This window comes from Coffea eugenioides, chromosome 11 (assembly GCF_003713205.1).
Source record: "Coffea eugenioides isolate CCC68of chromosome 11, Ceug_1.0, whole genome shotgun sequence".
In the NCBI taxonomy this organism is placed as follows: Eukaryota; Viridiplantae; Streptophyta; class Magnoliopsida; order Gentianales; family Rubiaceae; genus Coffea; species Coffea eugenioides.
Window position 1 is genome coordinate 48980412 of NC_040045.1, and position 23433 is coordinate 49003844.

General features: G+C 37.0%; 3 protein-coding genes across 7 annotated transcripts; 2 read left to right on the forward strand and 1 right to left on the reverse strand.

Annotated features, from left to right (window-relative positions):
- The first annotated feature begins 6534 nt into the window (after positions 1-6534).
- Positions 6535-14669, forward strand: LOC113753554 (truncated transcription factor CAULIFLOWER A-like). Of its 2 annotated transcripts, none has more exons than XM_027297735.1 (8): positions 6535-6759; positions 12085-12163; positions 12797-12861; positions 12938-13037; positions 13142-13183; positions 13340-13381; positions 13484-13599; positions 14279-14669. In XM_027297735.1, the coding sequence occupies exons 1-8, from the start codon at positions 6575-6577 to the stop codon at positions 14373-14375; spliced, it is 726 nt and encodes a 241-aa protein (XP_027153536.1). In that variant the 5' UTR covers positions 6535-6574; the 3' UTR covers positions 14376-14669. The 2 variants fall into 2 exon arrangements, with proteins under 2 accessions (XP_027153536.1, XP_027153537.1); XM_027297736.1 differs by having other exon boundaries at positions 14282-14669.
- Positions 14629-19612, reverse strand: LOC113753553 (ultraviolet-B receptor UVR8). Of its 2 annotated transcripts, XM_027297733.1 has the most exons (9): positions 19458-19607; positions 18890-19186; positions 17938-18131; positions 17816-17863; positions 17659-17731; positions 17223-17394; positions 15794-16225; positions 15515-15706; positions 14629-14959 (listed from the first exon to the last, which is right to left on the reverse strand). In XM_027297733.1, the coding sequence occupies exons 2-9, from the start codon at positions 19140-19142 to the stop codon at positions 14902-14904; spliced, it is 1422 nt and encodes a 473-aa protein (XP_027153534.1). In that variant the 5' UTR covers positions 19143-19186; positions 19458-19607; the 3' UTR covers positions 14629-14901. The 2 variants fall into 2 exon arrangements, with proteins under 2 accessions (XP_027153534.1, XP_027153535.1); XM_027297734.1 differs by lacking the exon at positions 14629-14959 and having other exon boundaries at positions 15608-15698; positions 19458-19612.
- Positions 19613-20301: 689 nt separating this feature from the next.
- On the forward strand, positions 20302-23288 carry LOC113753131 (uncharacterized protein YwbO). 3 transcript variants are annotated; one of them, XM_027297227.1, is made up of 9 exons: positions 20302-20382; positions 20480-20586; positions 21170-21323; positions 21412-21531; positions 21639-21682; positions 21783-21908; positions 22515-22599; positions 22729-22785; positions 22880-23288. In XM_027297227.1, the coding sequence occupies exons 2-9, from the start codon at positions 20537-20539 to the stop codon at positions 22964-22966; spliced, it is 723 nt and encodes a 240-aa protein (XP_027153028.1). In that variant the 5' UTR covers positions 20302-20382; positions 20480-20536; the 3' UTR covers positions 22967-23288. The 3 variants fall into 3 exon arrangements, with proteins under 3 accessions (XP_027153028.1, XP_027153030.1, XP_027153029.1); XM_027297229.1 differs by lacking the exon at positions 20302-20382 and having other exon boundaries at positions 20389-20586; positions 21158-21323; XM_027297228.1 differs by lacking the exon at positions 20302-20382 and having other exon boundaries at positions 20389-20586; positions 21173-21323.
- The last annotated feature ends 145 nt before the right edge of the window (positions 23289-23433 follow it).

Below are 23433 nucleotides of genomic sequence, written 5' to 3' on the forward strand. Positions count from 1 at the left end.
ATATATATTACCGTTATGGAATGACTGTAATTGGTTGCGATGGGAATCAGAATGACCCCAAATGTGTGTACGGATGAGTTGAAGGAGTTAGTTAAGTAGTACATGGAAAGAATGCAGGGTAGGTTGATACGTTAATGGAACATAGTTTTCCCGATCAAGATTCTAACTAGGACTAGGAATAGCATGGTACCGAAATGGTTTGGTCTTGGAGATGGCAGACAGTGCTGTCTCCCAATGGACGTCAAACCCCATTTGCGCGATCAAATCTACTGCTAGCCAACCAGTGCCAGTACTATCAATTTCTGATATTTATGGCCAATGCTACTAAATTCAATTACTCCTCTACTACTACTAGTACTACTACTGCTGCTGCTGCCGCTATATGATTAGCCCCGCCCGACTGCGTTATCCTCCAACCACAGCCAAGGAGCATTTACTACTTATAATGTTGGGTCTCTGATATCAAACTGATTTTAGCCAATCATTAAGAGCTGGCGATCCTTTTTTTTTTTTTTTTTTTTTTCTCTTTGGCGTTTTATAAAAGGGAGGAAACTGAAAGGTAAAAAAAAAAAAGAAAAGAGTTACACACAAATTATAATGACGCGGCACTCCAAAGCCATGCATGTTTTGTTTAGTTAGGAAATTAGTAGTAGTAGAGATTAGGTGTGCCTAAACTATGGAATTAGAAACTTTGCATCAATGTTTTAGAATCTATAATGTTGGTAATTATATATGGGTTTGATGGATCAATGCAGATCTCTGATATCTGATCATCTGAATAGTAGAGTATTCAGCTGGCATCTGGATTTGCCTTGTTTAATTAGACAAGAGCTAGGAATCGCTCGTGTCGTCCAACCGGGAATAGAGTAATCGACCTCAGAATACGCGGGGCTGCTCCGTCCGGCCAGTGGGGATTAATTTAGCACTTCATCCGCCCGACCGTCGGTCGCTTGTGGCTGTCTTGGTTACCGGTTTCGGGAAAACCTTCGACGTCTATAATTTGTAATGCCCTGATAATTTGTTCGCTTGTGGCTGTCTTTTCTTTCTTCTTTATCTAGAGTTGAATAGTGATGACAGGATACGGAAACCTATTTATTACCCTAAAAAAGAAAATTACTTTAGCATTTCAGATACAGTATACTGCTAGCTGCTGCTGCTGGTGTTTCGTGTATTTGCAATATTAGTTATCGAAGTTTTGTCAAAATCCGTACAACTTATTAATTGCAGTATTTGGATGGGAAAAGAAATCGTTGATATTAAGTTTCCACTCCCTCGTGCTATTTATTATAAGACAATTGCATTAACATTGCTAGCTGCTTGTTCTAAACTAGGAAGGAAAAAAAAAAAAAAGTTCGATGATGCTTTAACATATATATTTTCACAAACATAAAAGGTAAAAGTTTAAGGTTGTCTAGTCATTATGTTACATTAGTATAAACGTTCTCTCATTGGGAGGCAAAAAAGGGTAAATTTTGAGATTTGACTACTTTACGTGATTCACGTAACGTGTCTCTTCTAAAACGTTGAATCGTTTTTTATACACCATAATCGAAGTATACGAACGATTAGGGTCTTGACTGTCTCATTACCCTTCTCTTGGCTCTTTAAATTTTCTCCAATATTTTTTCTCTACTTAATCTCACCTTTTTTGGTTTCTGCAAAATGGTCCCCAACTTAAAGCTTGGTATTTACAAATATTTAAGGATATAAGACCAATAGTTTGTGTGTACTGTACGTGTATTTTACTCCATCCTCTCCGCTACCCCACTCATGGTCCCCTTGTTTCAAAAATTTTTATTTTTTATTTTTGTTTTGTACCGCGTGAAGTATCCGAACAAAAGAAATTAACTCGTTTCCGGTACTGAAGGGACCATATTATTAACGATACCATAGGGTTTACAGCTCGATTTGTACTATAAAGATAACGTATTATTATAAAATTAAAATCCCCTTGACCAAAGAAACAAAAGTATTACAGGCGCGTGATCTTACTCTACACGAAACCAAAAGGATGGACCACTGAAACACATGCTTCGCAATCATCAGAATCACAGTAGTATTACAAGACCTGATATCGTCCATCGGCCGAGCGAGAATGTGATGATCTTGATGTCTACTTGATACATAATTAGTGGCATAGATTTGGGAAAGTATTATTATTATTTCTGCATTTTTGTGTACAAACGTGACAAGTATAAAAGCTAAAAAACAAGTAATGAAACTACATAACTTGAATTATTAAAATCTTAACTTTCACTAAAAGACTGCTAAATAATAATAATAATATAGAAGTTTCTAATTTTGAGCCCTGATTTAATATGCCAATATTGTCTCTCTTAAATCAAGCTCCTTCAAATCCAGTACAACACAATCACAAAAAATAATTTCCTTTGCAAATTCTACTAATATTAATTTGAACTCTTCATCTTCGAGTTTTTGTTGCTATAATATTTCTCGCACCTGGATAAATTTATCTTTTCACCCAATTTATTTTTCACTTGCTAAAATAATTCATACTTCTGGATAGACTGCTCTAGTCGTACAATTTGATGTCAATTTATCAACAACTCACTTTGTGATTTTCATAATCACAATTCAACAGATAGGAGTAACTATGAGCATAGACCCACATTTGTACAAATGTTGCCAAAAAAAAAAAAAAAATCTTAGTCTCACACTGGCTGCAAACTTAATTAAGACGTGGTCCAAATTTGAAGTGTAATTACAATCATCCCTCAAAATGTAAACGTGTAACATACCCTATCTTACTAACTAGAAAAAAATCAGTTGTTTGGGCACTTTAATTTGTGGGAAGGGCTTTGATGAAATCTTTTACCACTTTTAACCTGTGCAAGTAGTAGTATGGGCGAGACTTATCCGCAGCTTATTCCCCGTACTATCTTACTAACTCTCTCTCTATATATATATAATATACTAATAATAAAGAAGAGGAGGAGAATTAAGGCTACTCAAAAAGGACGATAGTGTGTTTCGGTGTTACAAAGACGAGTAACGTTGCCCAGCAGTTGCACCAAAGAGTGACACGATTGCTTCAAAAGCCGATAAAGGAAAAAGGATTTCATGGCATTTTGACCGCCCGGTGACAGCTCCGGGACACCACCATCCCATTCCCAGCAACTCAGTCAATCAAATGCAGCTCCGTCAATCAAGTGATTGTTGATAATTATCAACTCAGTCCTCAGGATCAGCATATATAAATGTTATTGGACTGCTTGCTTTACTTGTAGCTTGCAATTGTGAGTTAAAAACAAAATGTTAACTAAAACTAATTAAATGTAACTTGAGTCGTGCTTAATAGCACTGTTTTAAGAAACTATTTCAGGAGGTTGAAATATTTCTCCAGGATTAAATAAGTCTTCTTCTTGTTATCAACAAGAAAGATCTGAACTAGCAAAAGTTGCATATATCCAGCAGATAGCAGAGAGTGGAAGAAGAAGAGGAAAGCTGTCAGGAAGGTTTCTACTGTCAGCTTTCGGTGTAATTTCTAAAGTGGAAGTAGCTGTTATTTATAGAACTCAGAAAGTGTATGTTGGAGAGGATAAGAGGTAATTTCTAGTAAAACGTGTCTAATTTTGTGTAACAAAAAACAGCGTTAATAAAAGAACGTTGTGAACATGCCTGACTTTTTTTAACGTACATTTTGTGCTTTCTCATGTCCATCCACATGTACAAAACTTACTTAGCCTCTCAACTCCCTCGTGTTTAAATAATAATGTGAGGAAAAAAGAGCATAAAGGAATAAATTACCCTTTTCAGGAGTTGCTTATATATGGGGTTTTCAGCATCAAATTAATTACACCTTACTTTTAATTAACATCCAATATAATTACATGGAATTGTCATGACTTTATAATTATGGAGTTAAGGCAGCTATATATATATATATATAACATCATGTACTCGGTGTTTTGCGTGTGTTGAAGGGCTTAGAGTAGTAACTGCATGGGAGATCGACATTCTGTTGGATTTTTTTTGCCCAAATAAAGACCAGAATGGCGGAAAATCTGAGGCTCTGGTTGTGACACTACTGCATCCACCCTATAGGAACACAAGCAGCAGATCATACACTAAAAACGAATAAAGTGTAGCCACAAGTGGTATATCTAGGGGGCTTGTCTCCTTTCACCTTTTTTTTTTTCTTCTTTCCAGGATAAAATAAACATGAAACACAGACGGAGAGCTGACAAAAGCACCCGAAGATAGTTCTAACGCAGTAACCTAAAAAAGAAAAAAAAAAAGAGCTAGTATAACAGACTAGTTAACTCTGCACATCCAGAAACGTACCATAGACTAGCCGGATTAGCAATAGGGGGACAAAAAATCTCCATGCTCCTTATTTTTGATAGGTGGGCAAAAAATATCTCCATCAAGAGTGGTGATGACAACGGGATGCGCCTCCTTCTAACACGTCCTATTGGACATGTGAAAATAGTATTGAAGAGCAGTACCACTGTGAAAGAAAATGTGGGGAGCGGCCGTCATACTTAATAAAGCTTAACTGCGGGCTTTATTAGACTGAAAACGAAGTATTTCCACTTGATTAGTATACAGGTAATTGAGGACTTTTTAAGGGCTTTAATTAACTTCAGTGAGTAACACAGCATGCACAATCATGGCATGCAAAGTTACCCAGTGGATGTAGTGAATTTTCCTTCCCTTTTCCTTAAAAAAAAAAAAAAAATTCCTTTCCTTTTGGGCCTCTGTGTGTGTTTTTCCCCTTCGAGGGACATGAATCCTGGGAAAAGAGGGAAAAAAAGAGAAGAAAAGGAATGGAAGTGAGTATGGAAATCATAACTTCCTTGTAAAACCAAAGCAAATGAGCGTTTTCTTGATCTATAAACGGACCCATTGTCAGGCTCAGGCATCTGTTCTTAGACCCTACTCAATGCCATGACTTGTGTACCTCTAATGGGAAGAAAAAAAAAGGAGAAAGTAAGGCATAATTTGGGTAGCGTAGTGTGTGATCATAGATCATGTGTGTGTCCGGTCATTTTCTTATAAAAGGATGCGCATTTGAATCTTAATATCAATGTGAGGATTTTTTTTTTTTTTTATTATCAAACGTCAACGATTTACATTTACACCTATTTCTATTCCTATACCATGGGAAAGGGAACAAGCGCAACCGGATCAATGGAAATGAAAGGGGACCAAACTAATTTTGGATCATATTAGTGACCTTTAATGCCCATTGATTTTGAAAAAACTACATAGAATGACAATTGATTGAAAACGATGATTGAAATCTTTTGACTTCTCACCCCATAAAGATCTAAGTGCTTTTGTGGAGTCGATGTGAAGATTATTTATGTCGGTGGACGATTTAAAAAAAATCTTTTGAGCAGCCTATCTATAATCGTTTGGGCGTATCTTGTGCTATGTTGATGACCAAAAGGTTACCTAAATTCTTTTTCAAAAAACAAAAGGAAAAGGTTTCTACGACGAAGGAATGGCACGAGCATGCGCACGTAAAGGAAAGAAGATGATAGTAGCACAGCACTCCTTCTTTCTCATATTTTTCCATCGTCGGAGTCTAATTTTTTAAGAATAGCAGATTGATTAGTGTTTTTATTTTCAAAATTGTTTTAAAAAATTCAAAATTTGACTCTAAATATAACATGACATACGATTAAAAGAAGGAACAATATTAAAAAAAAAAACTTCAATGTTAATAAAATGACAAATATTTTGAAATGAAAATCATGATAATACTACTTTCTATTCGTATGACGGAAGGCGCACTGAACAGGACTAAGTAGCAGTAGTACAGTAAGCACCGGGTAGTGAGTAGCAGTCATAGGGCCGCCGTCAACGTTTCAGAAGGAAACAAGTGTAAATAGGAGTACTGAGGGGCGGGGACCCAGTTCTGCTCTTTGCTTTCATGGGTTGTACGAAGTATTATTGAAAGCTGCAGCCTAGAGCACTCAGCCCAATAGCAGCTCGACAACGGACGCCCCCGCAATACCACCATTGTTTAACATTACCAGAAATGGTTTCTTTAGTCTTCTGCTTAATCTCTCTCCTCCATATATAGCTGTAGCCCCGTTTCATCTTTGTAGCAAGTAGTATTTTAGAGGTGGGACTGGGACAAACACACACACACACACACATTTATTCTTTGATGCTACAGCAAAGTGCAAACACAATGGGGAAAGAGCCTGTGCTTTATATAGATATATAGTTATATAGTGTGCAGAACAAACTCAAAAATAGAAACCAATCCCACCATCAATATAATCCTGGTACACTATATATATACATGAAATATTACCCACTAGCAGCAGCTGCAGCAGCAACCTGAGATTACCTGGTCTCTCTCCTCCTTCCATTGCTACTTTATTTGATATTACTCCTGTTACTACTTCGCAGGAGTACTTCAAGAAAAATGGAGCTGCAGCACAAGTGCTACCAAATTTAGGGTTCCTTGAGCTCTTTATACTGTTATACTTGCCTATTATATAATCTCGAGCTTCTTTTTTTTTTTTTTTTTTTTAATTTTTTTTAAAAGATTCAGAATCAAGATTTTGAAGAAGAAGAAGAAGAAGAAAGAATAATGGGTAGAGGTAGGGTTCAGCTGAAGCGGATCGAGAACAAGATAAGCAGGCAAGTGACCTTCTCCAAGAGGAGGTCGGGGTTGCTGAAGAAGGCAAATGAGATCTCTGTCTTGTGTGATGCTGAAGTTGCTTTGATAGTCTTTTCAACCAAAGGAAAGCTCTTCGAGTACTCCACTGAATCAAGGTGCTCCTTGTTTCCCTTTTTTTCTTTTTGTCCCTGATTTTCTTTCTTCTCTCTTCCTCTCCTCTGCTTTGATTGATTGGAGCATTTTTACATTCTCGCGTACTGCAGTTTGCATCATCCGGCCGGGTGCCTGTGTGTGTGGCTAATTTGCTGCTTCCACAGTTCTGAAACTTCCCTTTTCCGGGGCTTCTTTTTCCATTGCACTAATCAACTCTTCACTATTGCATTACATTTTTGAAAATTTCCATTTCTGGGTTTTCTCCATTGCACTATTCACTCTTCACGGTTGCGTGTTTTGTGGCAATTACTATTTCCTTCCATGATCTTCCGCAAATCATATACACCCAACTACTTGTGTTACCTCTCAACCTCCATGCACCAGCTTTCCTCGATGTGTCTGGTGACCATTTCCTTTTTCCTTTTTCTTTTATTCTTTTTTCGCTTTTTCTTTTTCGAACCAAACTGCAGCCTGCTGGCTGACTGGTCTGGCTCCAAGAACCTTGACCTCATCTGATCACATAAATACGTGTCTTGTGCTGGTATCCAGTTCTCTTCCTCTATTAACTAGTATCTGTCTGGCGTAAGGCGTATGGCCCAGTTTAATTTTCATCGAAAACAACTAATTTCAGGAACATAATAAGACAATGATCGGTCATATCACGGGGGGTCACTGTTGCTGCTCATAAAAATTTATGAGCACTTCTTCTACTGACATAAAATTCTTTGATTAAGCTAAGGTTTTAGTCCGTCCGTCTGCAGAAATCATCCAAGTTTATAGGTAGCAAAAAAATATGTATATATATATATATATATATATATATCTTTTTTGCATATATCTTTTATGGAGTGTAATAAATGCATTTCCTTCCATGCATACTCCTAGCAAACACCTTAAATCAGATTCAAGTATGAGTGAAACCTTGTGAGGAAATATGAACACTGTCGGAAGTGAAAGATCCAACAGGTCTTGATCCAAAGGAAAGGAGCCTTGAGAGTTGAGCCTCGTGTCTGCACTCACTTTTGTGTTTTCTTTCTTCTTCTTCTTTCTTTTTTTTTTTTTTTAAACCTTCGTAGTATCATTTGTAAAGTATCCTCGGTTTTTAGGTCTTTTTCTCAAGGCTAGCTTAGCTGTTGGGGAACCTTGTAAGCTGTTTCCCTTGCCACCGTCGAACCAACAAAATCGTCATCATATCCAACGTCGGATCATATATATATATATAGCCTCCAAAGAGCAAAACGTGTAGACACATCCATGATCCAACTGCCCAATAGTATCATTATGAAGTACTCTTCTATCTTACTCTCCAACAGATCAAAAGTCACTTCCCTGTCTTTCTATGTTTCAGCGGCATCAATTGAAATGTTTTCAGGAGCTAGGCATCCATGTGTACGTGTATACATCAACTAGGCTTGTTTGCTGGTTACTAGATCATCAAGAATTTTGCAAGATAATTGTATAATCAGTAGGGAAGAAGCCTATTTCAGCTTCGTTTATTTTTGACATTCAAGATGTAGAGAACCTGAAGGATATATAGGGTGTGTAAGACTCGAGTAAACTAGTCTAACTGAACCGAAGATAACAGGATAGCAAGACTGCCCACCAAAAAAAGAAAAAAAGAGGTTCTAGGTTATGAAAAAATGGAGAGTAACTGAATTCACTTGCACGTTCGCTTTAAATTTTTTTTTTTTTTACGAGTACTTTACACATTTCAACACTCCTGATTACCAAAAACAAATGACACCAACCGTGGGGTTAAGAAGGGGAGGGTAGAGATAATAATGCCCCAAGATTAAATTTGCTTTATTTTGACTTATGTGTATAGAAATTCACAAACTATATTTTCCTTGTTGAAACTAAATGAATCCCTGTTTAAAATTCTAGGAAAAGTATGAAGTTGTATCTAATATCCATATGGACATCTGAATTTTTAGAAGACTCTTAAGCTAGTCCCTGTGAAAGTTAAAATCTCTTTGTTTTGCTCCCAAATTAGGGCTGATGACCTTTTTTTTTTTATTTTATGTATATAGCTAGCTTTTAGTGAATAGTAATCTAGAAAACAAATTATATAATCAACAAAATTGCTCTCATGCGTCTAAATTTATAAAGAAAAGCATATATAAAATTTCTATGATTTAATATATGCTTTTACTCCTGTCTGATCCACTTGTGAGTATTGTTCATTCTCCTGAAGCTCCTCCAGAACTTTTGCTCATTTATCCACAATGATCCTCATGATGCTAAACAAATGTTGTCATTCTGTATATCCTATGACATCATAGTCATGACCCTGTGTTTGGATTGTAAATTATTTGGGATAATTTTGTGAAAAAAAGTATCGTAGCACTTTTTTGATATGATGTATGCGAGATAAAAAAATGATTAAAAAATGTGTTGATGATACAAACAAATTAGTGTATGTAAATAAGGTGTAATAATTTACAATCCGAACACATTTATTTTTATCTTTTACGCACCGATAACACTTCCAAATTTTCACGTTTTAATCTATCAGGATCTCTATCTTTGGGGCTTACTTATTCTCAACTACTGTTTAGATCAGCTGCTTATAACTCTTCTTTCTTTTAGCTTTGTATTTCTGAGTGTTGATCTCTCTATGTGACATATGATCTCTTATCCTAGAATACAATGAGCTTTGTTTGCCTAAAAAGATTAAACTCTTCTTTCAGCCAAAAAGAGGTTTTTAGGTGTTCATAGTCGCTTTTGTGGTTTAAATTTAGACTATGTTTTAAGCCAAGACTTGAATTTGGAAAATAGCTCCTTTTTCTTTTAAAAAAAATTATTAATAATTGGCTTTTCTATCATTAAAAAAGCAGAAGCTGTTGGAATGGTTAATTTCAGTCCCTTGTTTTCCCCACAGCTAGTATCAATTTATTCTAGTTTTCATTGAACAGATTTAGCTTGTCTAACAAAAAGCAAACTACCATAACAAAAGGAAATCAAACGACTCTAGCAATTTTAGAACTTCAAGAGCTCATTCCCTCACAAATTATCAATTGGATTTTCTGAAAAAAAAAAAAGTTAGCTTTTGTTGCCTAAACTTTGTTACTTAGTTCTAGAGATTCTAAAATGCGAGATATAGGACTTGGAAGAATGAAATTTTGTTTTATGTGGATATAATTCTTATGGATATATTGGAAAGTACGGTTTGGATTGAAGCAAAGGAAAAGATACTAGCAGGGATAAAAAAAGAAAAGGAAATGAGAGTAGAGGAAAGTGATTTACATTCATCTATTTTGGATTAATTAAGAAAGGAAAATAGCACACACAAAGTGTTGTTTGAATTAATGAATAAAAACAAAGGAAAGGAAAAGTTCAATTGTTAGTCAATTGCATAGAAATGAAAAAGGATATTTCAAAAACAAAAAAATATTTAATTTAATTGATTTATTTTTTCTTTGGCCGAGCGTATTTGTTAGTTAAATTTGCATCCAACTTTATAATGACAAAAGAATTTATAGCTATAGTTGTGAGCAAGAAGAATGCAAGAATTTTAGCTAAACTTTGCTGATAAATGAGGACAGATATTTCACTTATCAGTCCGTTTGAAATGGAAAATCATTTGACATGAGCTTCTTCAAGTGCCAATGCAACAGTTAAGTTTTTTTTTCTTTTTTTCAACCTCTTAAGTTGTTAACCTCAAAGGAATTTGGAAAACCTAGGTTCTTAAACACTAGAAGATTTAGCGTACAGTACTTTTGAACACACAAGGAACCAGATCATGATTGGCAAGTCCTAATTAACTGATATCAAACTGAAAAGGTTGGCAACATCTTAATGAAATTGACAAAGAACACGAAATTAGTGCACGGGGCGGGGTTTACTCAGCGCGCTCTCGAGTAGCAGCTGCAGATTCCCTTATCAACCAAAAAAAAAAACACGAATTTAGTGTTTCATGATTATATCCGGGGGGTAAAAAGGGATGGACTGGTCATAACCTAATTTGTATTTCCCCACGACTCTGAAAAAGTAGCCTTTAGGTGTCAATGACTTGGAATTGGGAAAGGTTCATATCTATCTTGACCATTCTTAGAGAAAACAATTGTACGTTTCTTAAGCTAATACAACTGTTTTGCTTGTATTTATTAGAGCCTATAAATTCTTCTCACTTTCGTAACAGATGAACATTTCTTGAGTAGTTTTGGGTATAGTTCAACTACTATGTTGGGATTTGATGTATTAAATTTTAACCTCTACTTGTAAGGGACATCATTCCAATGTTCCAGGTTGCATGGCATTCTCACAGAACTGATGCTAGGCAGTAATACCACCAAAAGGTTTCTGGCAGCTATTCTCGAGAAATGAATGCTTTTTGGGTTGGTTCATAAACTAGTATCATCTTACAAAGATCATGTATAACCAATTAACCATCATTAGTGAGGTACACTCAATCAAATATAATTTTTGGCTCATATTGAAGATTTTGATCTGATATGAAATCAAACCTTCATTTCCTTGGAGGTGGTCCTCAAGTTAAGCCTCTAAATCTGGAGATTATGATTATTTAATTAATATGTTTTGAGTTTTGACTAATCATGTATTACTATCTTTTTACATTTAATCATGTATTATTTGGAGTCTGAGGATAGTGTGCCTGGCTCTAATTTTTCACGACAATTAAGTAAGGATAGTGATAACGAGCTAGCCATATCTGGTTTTAGTTTTCATTTCATTGTCAATGATGCATAGCTTCATATGAGAAACCAGAGGATTTATGCTATCTTTTCAGCCAACTTGTATGTAGAAACTGCTGCCTTGTGAGACTAGTGAAGCTATTGTACTCGTGTTCTATTAGCATTATCAATTCACATCGTCACAGTTTGCAGAAAAACTGGGATTTCAGCCATGATTGTTCGTGCCATCAATCATAGAACACGAGCCCTCCTTCGTGATCATTATCAAATTATGTTATTTTCTTAATTCCTGGAACTATTAGAATAATAATAATATTTTTTATACTTCTTTCCTAATATTGATTGTCAGCACTCAGCACCAGCAAAGATTAGTCATATTGGGTTTGCCTTTTGGTACTGTTGAAAATTCAACATCAACAATCTTGCATCAATGTGTTATGGTTTTACCAATATTTGATATTCTCCCAGTAAAAATTACATTCTGCCTTTTGCTTTGCCAATAAATTTTTGTCTTTAACATGCATCACACTAACGGCAATATATAGGCAGCCAATCAATGTCAGTTTTCCGCCGTCTCACCTGAAACACATATCTTTGCTTGTCCTTCGAGATGGAGAAGCAAAAACAAAACAATTACATACATTCACTTCCGGTTTGTTCATCATTTGTTAGTATGGAGAGGATTTTGGAAAGATATGAAAGATACTCATACGCTGAGAAAAGACTCAGTGGTTCTGGCCCTGAACAACAGGTACGCTGGCCAATCCTTCAATCCTCTATTTATCTTATTTTGTTTGTATTTTCTGGGCTTGCAATGCCTCCTGCTATATGTGTAAACTGCGGGACAACGAATGTGTTAAGGAGTCTGTAAATATTGCACAAGACATTAATCTTTCTTAAATTTTTCATTCAAATGTACCTTATATGAAGTACTGAAAGTATCAAATGTTTGCTTGAGAGTTGGATAGATGGTTGCTTGTACATAGGGTAAAGAAGAGTATGCAACTAAAATTTGCCGGATCCATGTGTATGTGACGCAAATCTACCAGGGAAGTCAATGAGATTAGGACCATCGAATAAAATGCCTCTTCTTCTTGTTATTCTTGACTGCTATGTTTCTTTTGCACTCTAAATATTAGCCATCCTGTGCAGGACATAATTTTTCTTTACGCCTAAAAAACTCCGGTATGCTGCAATTCTCTTGCCCAAAACTTTGTTTTCTCCTCCAATTTTACCAGTTTGTATAGATAGGATGAATGGAATTGATTATAAGAACCCCTAAAGTTGATATATGTCGGATGGTTCTGGGACTAAAACCTGAATTCCTTCCTTCCATTTTATTTCCCCGAGGTCTTTAACTCGTGTTTCTTTGGGTTGTGTGCAGGATAATTGGTCTGTGGAGCACCCTAAGCTCATGTCTAGGATTGAACTTCTGCAGAGAAACATAAAGTATACAACACAGAATACCCTCGTCTTTTCATGCATATCTGGAACTTAATTTAAAATTCTAGCTCTTCTGCTGCAGGCATTATGTTGGGGAGGATCTGGATTCCCTAAGCCTGAGGGAGCTTCAGACTTTGGAGCAACAGCTGGACACTGCTATGAGGCGAATACGAACCAGGAAGGTAAGAAAAGTGAATGCTTTTCACCGTTTCCTTCCACTCTTTTCATGTTCATCTTGTAGAAATTCGAGTCAACACTCAGTCGTGCTACTTGTACATGCATGCAGAATCAAGTCATGCACGAGTCCATCGCTGAGCTTCGGAAGAAGGTAAACTTCACTGGCTCTTGCCGCCGCTGATCTGTTTCGGTTGACATGCACGAGCATTGTTGCCTGCAAGATTAACCACCCTATATTCAAAGTAGCTGGTCGATCAGGACTTCGTGAAAAACAAAGCTGATGATGTGGGTTTTCCTTTCGTTACAGGAGAAAACATTGCAGGAGCAAAACAGCTTGTTGGCAAAGCAGGTAGATTTGACAGATTAAATATATATATATTATTACGCATTTGGGTGCATGATTTTCCTTTTTTCACCACCGTCTCATTTTCTCTTACTCAAACTCAAACAGATCAAGGAAAACGACAAGATAGTCATGGAGCGCTTGCACTTGATTCAACGCTCATCTGCCCTCGTACTATCCGAGCCTGCTCCAGGCTCGGTGCCCGTCCCATCCTTAGCAGCTGGGTATAATCTCAGAGACTCTCTTTCAATATTCTGTGCAAACATACACGTGTATTGCTGACAACCAATCCATGGGGCTGGTGGAGGCTAGGTTGCAAGCCCTCCGGGATTTAAGAGGCTAGCTTTTTATTTTATTATATTTTTTGAAAAGAGAAAATCCAAATTTTAGTTTTCAAATTTTGGATAAAAATAAATTTGGTATCCAAACTTTTAACTTTTGAGTACATTAAGTACACTTGAAAGTTTTTTTTTTCAAATTGCTACCTGAAATAATCACATGACAGTCACATATCTGACAACTATTGCATAAAAAATGCCAAAAAAAAAATACAAAATATCCTTTTGATATTAAGGTAAATATCATATACAGCCAAAAAAAAAAAAGGAGAAAAGGTAAATATCCTTTTGATACAGCCAAAATATCCTTTTGATAATTTTTTTTAAAAAAATATTTTATAAATTGTATTTTTGTCTTTTGAAAAATTGACGGACAATCTCATAATATATTCACCCATAAACAACCGCCACCAAAGAAGCGTCTTCCGTGTTTTCAAAAGAAATTGAACAATAATATATATGTTGGCGAACCAAAACATCAACAGATCCTGTGGGATTAGCATTTTATTAGCAGCCCTTAATGTAACTACGGACATAGATTTGTGACAGCAGTCTTCCTGTGTAGTAGTCCTTTCCAGGTAAGCGGACCCACAGGCGAGGAGGATGGAAGAAGAGGCAAGAACACGCTCATGCCGCCTTGGCTGGTTCGTCGTATGAGTTGATGATACGGAGAGGAAATGTAGTAATTCGCTCTGAATCCGGGGAGGTGACGGCACGATGATGGCATCCGAGAGGAGCCAAATTATCATCAACTAAATAGTCATCAGCTCTCAAAGAATAAAAATAATAAAATAAATGGGGTCTATTGTCAAGCAAACTCCATTTATCGATTCCAATTTATACTTGTAACTTGAATATTATTATTTATTAAGTGTGCTTAAAAAAGCTTTATTGTGGACACATAAGAATGAGATGTAAGATTGAGATGGCAGGCACAGCCTATTATTGTGAATGCTTCCTTTCCCTTTGCCTAAATGTCAATGTCCTGACTGGCATTTCTCCTATCAGAATCTAGGAGCAATAAGTTAGTTAGGTTAAAAAAGTACGCGGTCCTTTCCTGAATCTACATGCTGTTAGCCTGTTACAACAATTGTGATCACAAATGGAAATCATCTTCCCATTGTTTGTTTCTTCACATCCCTTCGAAAGACCAGTAAAAGTTGCACGTCTTTACATCATTTGGTACATTCATCCACCAAATTCATCGTTATCATAGTTGCATTCACCATCATCGTACCGATGTGCCCTGCACAAGCAAACAAATGGCTGGCATTAAGCTTTTTCTACAATCAGATAGAGACACTTAGGAGGATTTATAATAAGTAACAGGGCAGAAAACAGTTGCAGGATGAACTGCTGCAAGATGTTAAACATTTATGGAGTATATACCGACACATAACTAAGGGAGTCAGTGCAACAAAAACCCAAAAGTTGCACTGAACGAAACAACCCCGCTACGGCCAGGCATGTAAAATAGAGCTACGAAGGATGTAGTGTCAAGATTTCATCTTTGGGCATAAAGGAAATAAAACCCTGGTGTATGGGGTGCCAGGCTATCTCCAGAAAGATGCTGAAAATAAAGATCACCCAAGAGAGGCAAAGATGCCATCGCCAGCCAAACTAACTACACTAAATTCCTCCAGAATGTTTATACATCAGAACAAAAGAGGTACAGGATCATAAGTCCTTGCAGAGACATATGAGGCACATACATCCTGATCCAGTTCCCAAAAAAAAAAAAAAAAAAAAAAGTAAAGAATGTCCCGCAACTGATGCACAAAGAACATTTATATACACATACCGTAATCTTTCACAAAGTCGAGCTAAGGCATCTGATCCAGTTCTTGAAGCAACATCCTCAATCTTGGAAGCATTTGACAGAGTCACGCAGTCTGAAAGCCTAAACTCGCACAGCTCCTTCAGGGAACAAGCATCTGTCAATACTGCAGAATGGCCACCACCAGCTGCCAACTTCCGCACTTCACCTACACACCTAAATTGTGTTGTTTATTAGAGTAGCATTTTTTTTTTCTCCTCCAATAAATTATCAATACTCATCCAGTGACGCTATTGGACATACCAATCTACAGGAGACGGAAACCAAGCATATGTAGATTTCTCATTAGCTGCCTGACCATAGCTATTGTAACCCCATCCATGAATTCTTCCATCTCTAGTAGAAACAAGAGTGTGCGAATATCCACAGGCAACAAGTTGCACACCAGTTGGAATCACCAAAACAGGCAAATTGCGCAGCATTACTTCAGATTCATTGGGCACGCAAGAAAAAAATTCAGTTTGGGGCCCGAGGCCCAATTGCCCAGCTTGACCTCCACCCCAAGCATATAGAGCCCTATTAGCAGTCAAGGCACATGTGTGCACACCCCCGCAGGCAATATCTTTGATAAATATTCCATCAAGAGCAACAACACGCCTAGGTAATAATTCCTTGTCACCAGATTGAAGGGAACAATGCCCAAGCTGGCCCATACTTCCCAGTCCCCAAGTATAGCTGTAGTAAGATAGCCACATGATTCCGATCACACAAAAGTAACAGCATCATAAGAAACCATTTACACTACAACAGAGATCTCATCTTCTCTATTATCACAGAGTGGTGTGGTTTGAGAAGGTTTGAAAAGTTGCAACATCATTGGTGTAATTGTTTGCATGGGTTAAAAATTCAACTCTAATTCAGCCATGATTTTTGGGATGACCTTTCATAATATAGGGATATTACCTGTAGATGTTTAAAATAGCACATGCAATTAAGTCCTATATTAGTAACGAAAACATGAAAATTTCCTACATGCTTCTGCCAATTTAATTTCATCTTTAACCCAAATATTATATAGGAGATGGCAAAGGCAAACCTCAATGTTTTGTAGAGAAATGAAGCTACTTCGAGCAAAAAAAATCGCTAAATCAGACAAAGACGTATCCATAATGAATAGGAAAAAGAACAAACGCACAAATACATGTAAACATGTTTCAAAGAAGCAAGAGTAATTTAACATGTCATTGAGAAAGGCCCTGCAACACAGTATTTAAAATTTTGAACAACCATAACTGACAGAATACCATTTTATGTTGACACGTCTGCTAAACCTTTTTGCCTTTTACCATATATTTTCATATTCTCATTTTGCAATTTATATTCTGCAGTATTATTTTCATTGACCCATTATGTTGTTTTCCTACCTATTCTAGTGAATATCAAGTGACTGAACCGATATTAGCTTCACATTATTAAATTTAACAGGTGAACCAAGACAAGAAATGAGGTGAGTTTCAAGTATCAGATGCACAAGCCTCACAGAGCTAAAGGGACACATAGGTCAACTTTAAGGTCTCCAAGTTTGACTGTAATCCCATCTCACAACAATGCTGGATGATCATAATCTCTTCCCAAGACATCCACTTAATCTCACACGTGCCATGGGGATAACCACAATTCTGATGCTTAATAATGAACTTTCTCCATCAAAAAGATCCCATGAAACACTTACACCTCTCCATCCTCCGATATAGCAGCTGTGTGGTACTCCCCGCATGACACTTGGACAATCTTCACAAGTTCAGGGGCTTCGTCAAGGAACTTAGCATACCCATTAATTACACGAGCCCCCTGAAGGCCTTCACAGGTAACACCTCTCCCAAGCTGACCATATTCATTATAGCCTGGTTTGCCAGAGCAGTTACAAAATTCTAATTAATAAATGATATCGCCGTGCAGTTAGAATACATGGTTTCCATCTCTATTCTTGCATGACCAATATATAATAAACAGTACAAACTAGTTAATGTAAGATAAGGAAACTTGATCAGCAAATACACGAGCTCATCACAACTATTAGACAAGAAATCAGGTAGACAGGAGATCCAAGTTAACAGAAACACATGAAACATTCTATTAAATTCTGGTACTAATGCTACACAGTATACCCCATGCTTGTAGCAGGCCCTCTTCCGATAAAGCAACAACATGAACAGCTCCACAAGAAACTTGGCGAATAATCTGGAAAACGAAAAATGCAAGATAGAAAATTTCAGGCTACATAAAAAGTGAGCAGAAAAAACTGTTTAATTGTAAGGTCAATACCGTATTTGGAGCAAAATCTCCCCAATATAGCCGTGGATAATTAGAACCCTGCAAGAAAAAAAAAAAGGAGTTATAAACAGTACCCAGAAAAGACAAAGAGGTTAAAAAGTAACAAGCAAAACCTGGTTCTGTCCCCAAACCCAAAGTCTTCTCACTGACATGGTTCCATCATTTTGCCGTGGTTCTGCAATGGCTGCAGTGCAATGTGCACCACAAGACACTGATACCACAAATTCAGATTGCAGTTGCCTTACTTTCTTAGGGTGTTTCCTACCTGTTTCAGTTCCATCCCCCAACTGACCAAAATCATTGGCCCCTGTTTGGAATCATAGAAGGCAGGATTATCTTCAAAATGCAATATAGACACTAGAAAGATCTCCCTTTGAAATCTTGGATGCAGGAGGGTAGTTGAAAAAAAAAAAAAAAAGATCAAAATCAAGACAGAACCAGTAGCACGATCTTGCTCAAGTCTCAACAAAAGTAATTGTACTTCAACCTAGATTTGCAAAGTCAAGGTTCCAAATTGCAGTAATATGATATACATTAAATGCATTGCGTGGACAGCCATCAGTTCAAAGTTACGAATGCTTGGTGCACCAATATTGAGAGAGACAGAGAGAGAGAGCCAGCCAGGAGAGCTAGGAGGCGGCTTGGTGCCCCCATATCCAGTCTTTACTGGAAGAAGCTTCAAAGAGGACCATTCCCAATCAAGGATCAGGATAGAAGACTTAAAATAGCAATCACGCTCAAGTCAAGACGACACCAAGACTAGCAACTGACAACAGAATTAATCAACGTATCACTTGTTAAAACGAGTAAAAAAAAGAAGCTCTAAAACAGAAGCAATAAACCTTTTTCTGACCATTTCAAGGTATAAATGACTCTACATTTGCCTAACAATCATAACTTTTCTAAGAGTCAAACACTATAAAACGCGAAAGAGGGGGAAACAAATTCTTCGTCACATTCGCACTCAACCTTGTGGAACAATTCAAAATATAGAACAGAGTGAAGACTAATAATAAAAACAAAAACAAATGTAATAACGCATGAGTGAATGGAAAGGGACCGAACCCCAGGTGAAAAGTGATCCATCGGAGGCTACTGCAGCTGTGTGCTCTCGTCCACATGCTATATCCAACCACCTGGAATTCCCTCCAGCCGGGCATCCAAAGAGATCCGGCGGTAGCTGTCTTGGGATCCTCATGTTCCTCTCTCTGCCCTTTCGACCTGTTTGACCCGATTGATTATAGCCCCAAACATATACAGCACTCTTGGTCGGAAGACTCACCGGCCGTGATTCCCCAAAAATCTCATCAATATCCATTAGAAATTCAGCAATTGACCGAAATCCTAGATACTAAAGAATAGCTGATAATCCAAAAAAACCAAGAAAGTCAGCATTTTTACTAACCTCAAACAAGCCAAAAAAAAAAGAGAGAGAGAAGGTTCTTAAATTCGGATTACAGACTTGTCTTGACCACCGAAAAGTGGATTGGATTAAACTCATAAGCTTAAGGAAAGTAAAAAAAAAAAAAAAAAATAGAGACAAAATGGTGGCCTAGCATGCAGGGAAATGAAGACGAACAAAAAAAGGGAGGGGAAGAGTGGAAGTGTTGAACGTTGGGCAGAAAACTTGTACCTGTGAAAAATACAGGACTTCTGATTTGCTAAGCTATTTTACTATTTGGGGTTGGCAAATTATTTGCGGAGACACATTGAAGAGAGAAGAGAAAACGATTGGGTAAGAGCGGAACTAAAATGATGCAGGCGTGGCTTCAAACTCCAAATACTCCGGGGATGGAAAGAAATAGTCGCTGTCCGGCCAGGTGTATCTATAGTCTATACCAGTTGTAACTGCCCCTGCCCCTGCCCCTGCCCGACGTAGATCCTAGCAATAAATTACGCATGTTGAATATTTTTTGTGGAAAATTGTTCAAAGTAGGAGTTAGGTTTACGAAAAGGTACATTTATCTTATACTTTTTGTCTTTTTTTTTTTTAATTTAAAAAAACTTGCTTAAAGTTTTTCTTTAGTATATTCAGTGGTCTTTGAAGGTTGATTAAGTTTAGTATCTAAAATTAATTGACTCATCAATATTAAGTTTGAGGAAATGCATAAAATATTATTATCTCATTGTTGACTTTGTCAATATCTAAAATAAGACATCCGCAACGCAAACCGAATTTTTGATATGGAGTAATAAAATGTTATTCAAAAATTTTTATTTATTTTTTATCTAAATGATAAGCATTTACTTCAAAAAAAAGTCAAAATACACAACAATAGTCAGTCATGTACAAAAAAAAGAAGAAGAAGATAGAATTAAACAAATTGCACTTAATACTCTTATTGCTGACAATTTCGAAGATTTGTTGTCCGAAGTCAAAATGGACATATTGCGTGAAAGGTGTTTAAACTAGTAATATATATATAAATATATATATATTATTTTTTTCTAATTGACAAAAAGTAACAAATTGATTTGGACTTTTGAATAATCGAAGGATCAGTACAATTTACAAAGTTCTTTTTGTCCAGAAGTGAACGGTAGTTGGGAGACGACAAGTAACAGCATCGCCACCACCTTTCTCTTTCTTCTTTTTCTTTTTCTATGTTTGTTCCTCAGGAAATGAAATGAAATGATTGTTTGGTTTCCTAATAGGTGGGGTGTCGAAACAGAAGTACAAAAGTGCAGTAAGGGACTGAGGTCTGAGAATTAATGCGATTGGTGAGTCTCCGCAGCTTCCAAATTCCGGCGATCTCTTCCTGGTTAGTTATCTTTGATTTGATTCATCCCTTGTGTATGAATTTGTTGACTAAGCTCATAATCTAAAGGGTCTTTTCTTTATTTCCTCATGCAAATTTAGTCATTTGTAAGTTTGGATTGTGCAAAATGGACTAGCTTTTTGATTGTTTACCTCCATCTCCTCGTGCTTTTCGGGGACTGGGGACCTGTTCTTCAAATTTGACTTATTGCTCATAATTATTGGTTAATCGATTATTTTCACCTTCGGGCCTTTTTTTTTTTTTTTGTGGCCTCTCTCTCTCTCTCTCTGTGGGGGTTGGGTATTGGGAAATGCAAATTGTTTGGATTACTGAGCGGCAGTAAAAATTTAGACTGTATTTTATCTCCAAAGTGAACAGAGGATCTCTTCTTACAGTCCATAGTTTTTTCCCTTAATAGATGAGTGCAGCATCCATTTTTAATTAGATTTTCTTCATTTTTACCAAGTTATGGAGTATACTCCAGCCACATATTCAGTTCTCTGTTGCAAAATTATCACTTGTTCTGCCTCTGTACAAGTTTAGAGTAACCGAAATGGCTAAGGACTAGTTTTAGATGATATTGCAGCAGCAGGCTAATGGCTCAATCAGCGGGTAGCAGTGGTGGAAAAAGGCTTGTCCAAGTTGATATCAGTTCTGACACGGTATGCCCCTGGTGCTTTGTGGGGAAAAAGAATCTTGATAAGGCGATTGCTTCTTCACAAGATCAGTACGACTTCAAGGTTCTACTGTCTTTCGTCATCTATGAACATTTTGTCATGCCTCTTACCTTAAGCATATTGTTTTAATTTACAAATTTCGAAATTGCAGATTAAGTGGCACCCATTTTTCCTAAATCCTTCTGCTCCCAAGGAGGGTGTTAATAAGAAAGAATTCTACAGGAACAAATTTGGATCTCAATCGGAGCAAATTGCGACCAGGATGACTGAGGTTCCCTTGCTCCACTTTCCTATGTCTTGTTTGATCATCTGCTTTGTGCACTAGTGTATTAAGTACAATAACCAGTATAAGTTACAATGACCACAATGCATATGCAGATCTTTAAGGGTCTTGGGATGGATTATGACATGTCTGGACTTACGTAAGTTTAATTAACGACTACCATGCAATCTATTTTACAGCAGCATCTTGGAAATTGGACGATTCTTTGAGCATGGGAGTAATATGTTTCTAAAATGCAGGGGAAATACCCTGGACAGCCACAGGCTCTTGTACCTTGCTGGACAGCAGGGGCTTGAGGAGCAACATAAGCTTGCTGAGGAGCTTTTCATTGGTTACTTTACTCAAGGGAAGTATATAGGTGACAGGCAAGTACAGATCTTCCTACTTTGATCACTGTTCATCCCTTGTTCAGCTGTGATTATGTGTGTTTTGCTATTCGGAACTGAATAGGAGCGGTCTTGTCTATTTTATAGTTTTGTGTTTCACTATGAAATGCTCAAAGAAAGTTGATTGTGATTTGTCTGAGCTCTCTGAAAATGAAGCAACATTTCTTGATCATTGTGGCTGCAGTCAATAGGACAAACTAAGCCTATTACTTTTAGAAAGAGGCAGATTAGGAATAACGATCGTCATTTTACCTACATCAGATTATTGTTTTTTGACTAGCTGCCTCCTCATGATATTGATGGTGCAATCTGCATCGCCTTCAGCTGTTTGCGCATGAACATGTTAGACGTGAAACAAAAGTTAGATCTGTAAAGATCGGAATTATAAGACCTAGTACTTGGTAAACAAACATAATAAGTTTGATCTGTCGTTGAATTGGGAAACTGCATAGTGATTTGTTTGGTGTACAACAATCTATATCATGTAAATGTGATCATAGCCCATTTACGATGAAAGTGTTGCCAGTATTGAAATATTTTTATTGATTGATGAATTGACTGTACGTTCTTCTTCGTATCTTGAAGGGAATTCCTTTTAGAGTCTGCAAGAAAGGTCGGGGTAGAAGGAGCAGCCGAGTTTCTTGAGGATCCAAATAAAGGACTAAAGGAGGTATATTCTTGCATTAAGATATCAAATCCCAAAATTGCAGCACAAGAAACAGCCATCACTGCAATTTTACTTCTCTTGTTTGTTTGGAGTCATATGACTAACAGACGTGCACATTTTGGCCAACTCAAGGTTAATGAAGAGCTTCATCAGTTCTCAGCAAATATCTCAGGAGTTCCACATTATGTGGTAAGTGATCATTTCCGTGTTCAACTCTATAACAGAGTTCAACCCCAACAAAATTTGATGATAAAGGGTCTCACTGTAAAATCCTTTGTGGCAGATCAATGGGAAGTATCAGCTGAGTGGTGGCCAACCTCCTGAGAGCTTTCTCAGAGCTTTTCAAATGGCTGCTGCTGATGCCTCCTAGTTCAAGACAAACTTCATGTTGTTCCTTGATCTGAGTACTGCCAATGCCGCCAACGTCCTACCAAAAATATGTGCTTTATCACCTCTCCTTCCTCGTTGGTGTGCTTTTATATTGAAGGTCAAGAGTGAGAATAAATGCAGTATCAGTCATGTTTACTCGTGATAGCATCATCACCTTTTACGTAAATTGGCGAGTATCTTACCATGTCATAGATATTCTGTGGATTTCAGAAATGATAATATGGACAAGAAATTGTAAACATCAGTATATTTTTGCCTCGACTATACTAAATAGAAAGACCTTTTGATTCTCGCTGACGGTACAACTTTTTTGAGTATCTGTCAGAAATAGACCTATGAATCTTATCTCCTGGCTTGTTAAATCTTAAAAATAAAATAATACTTTATTAGGTTGATTAACTTCTCAGGATATTAAAATGCAACGAATCATTTAAGGACGAAGCACTG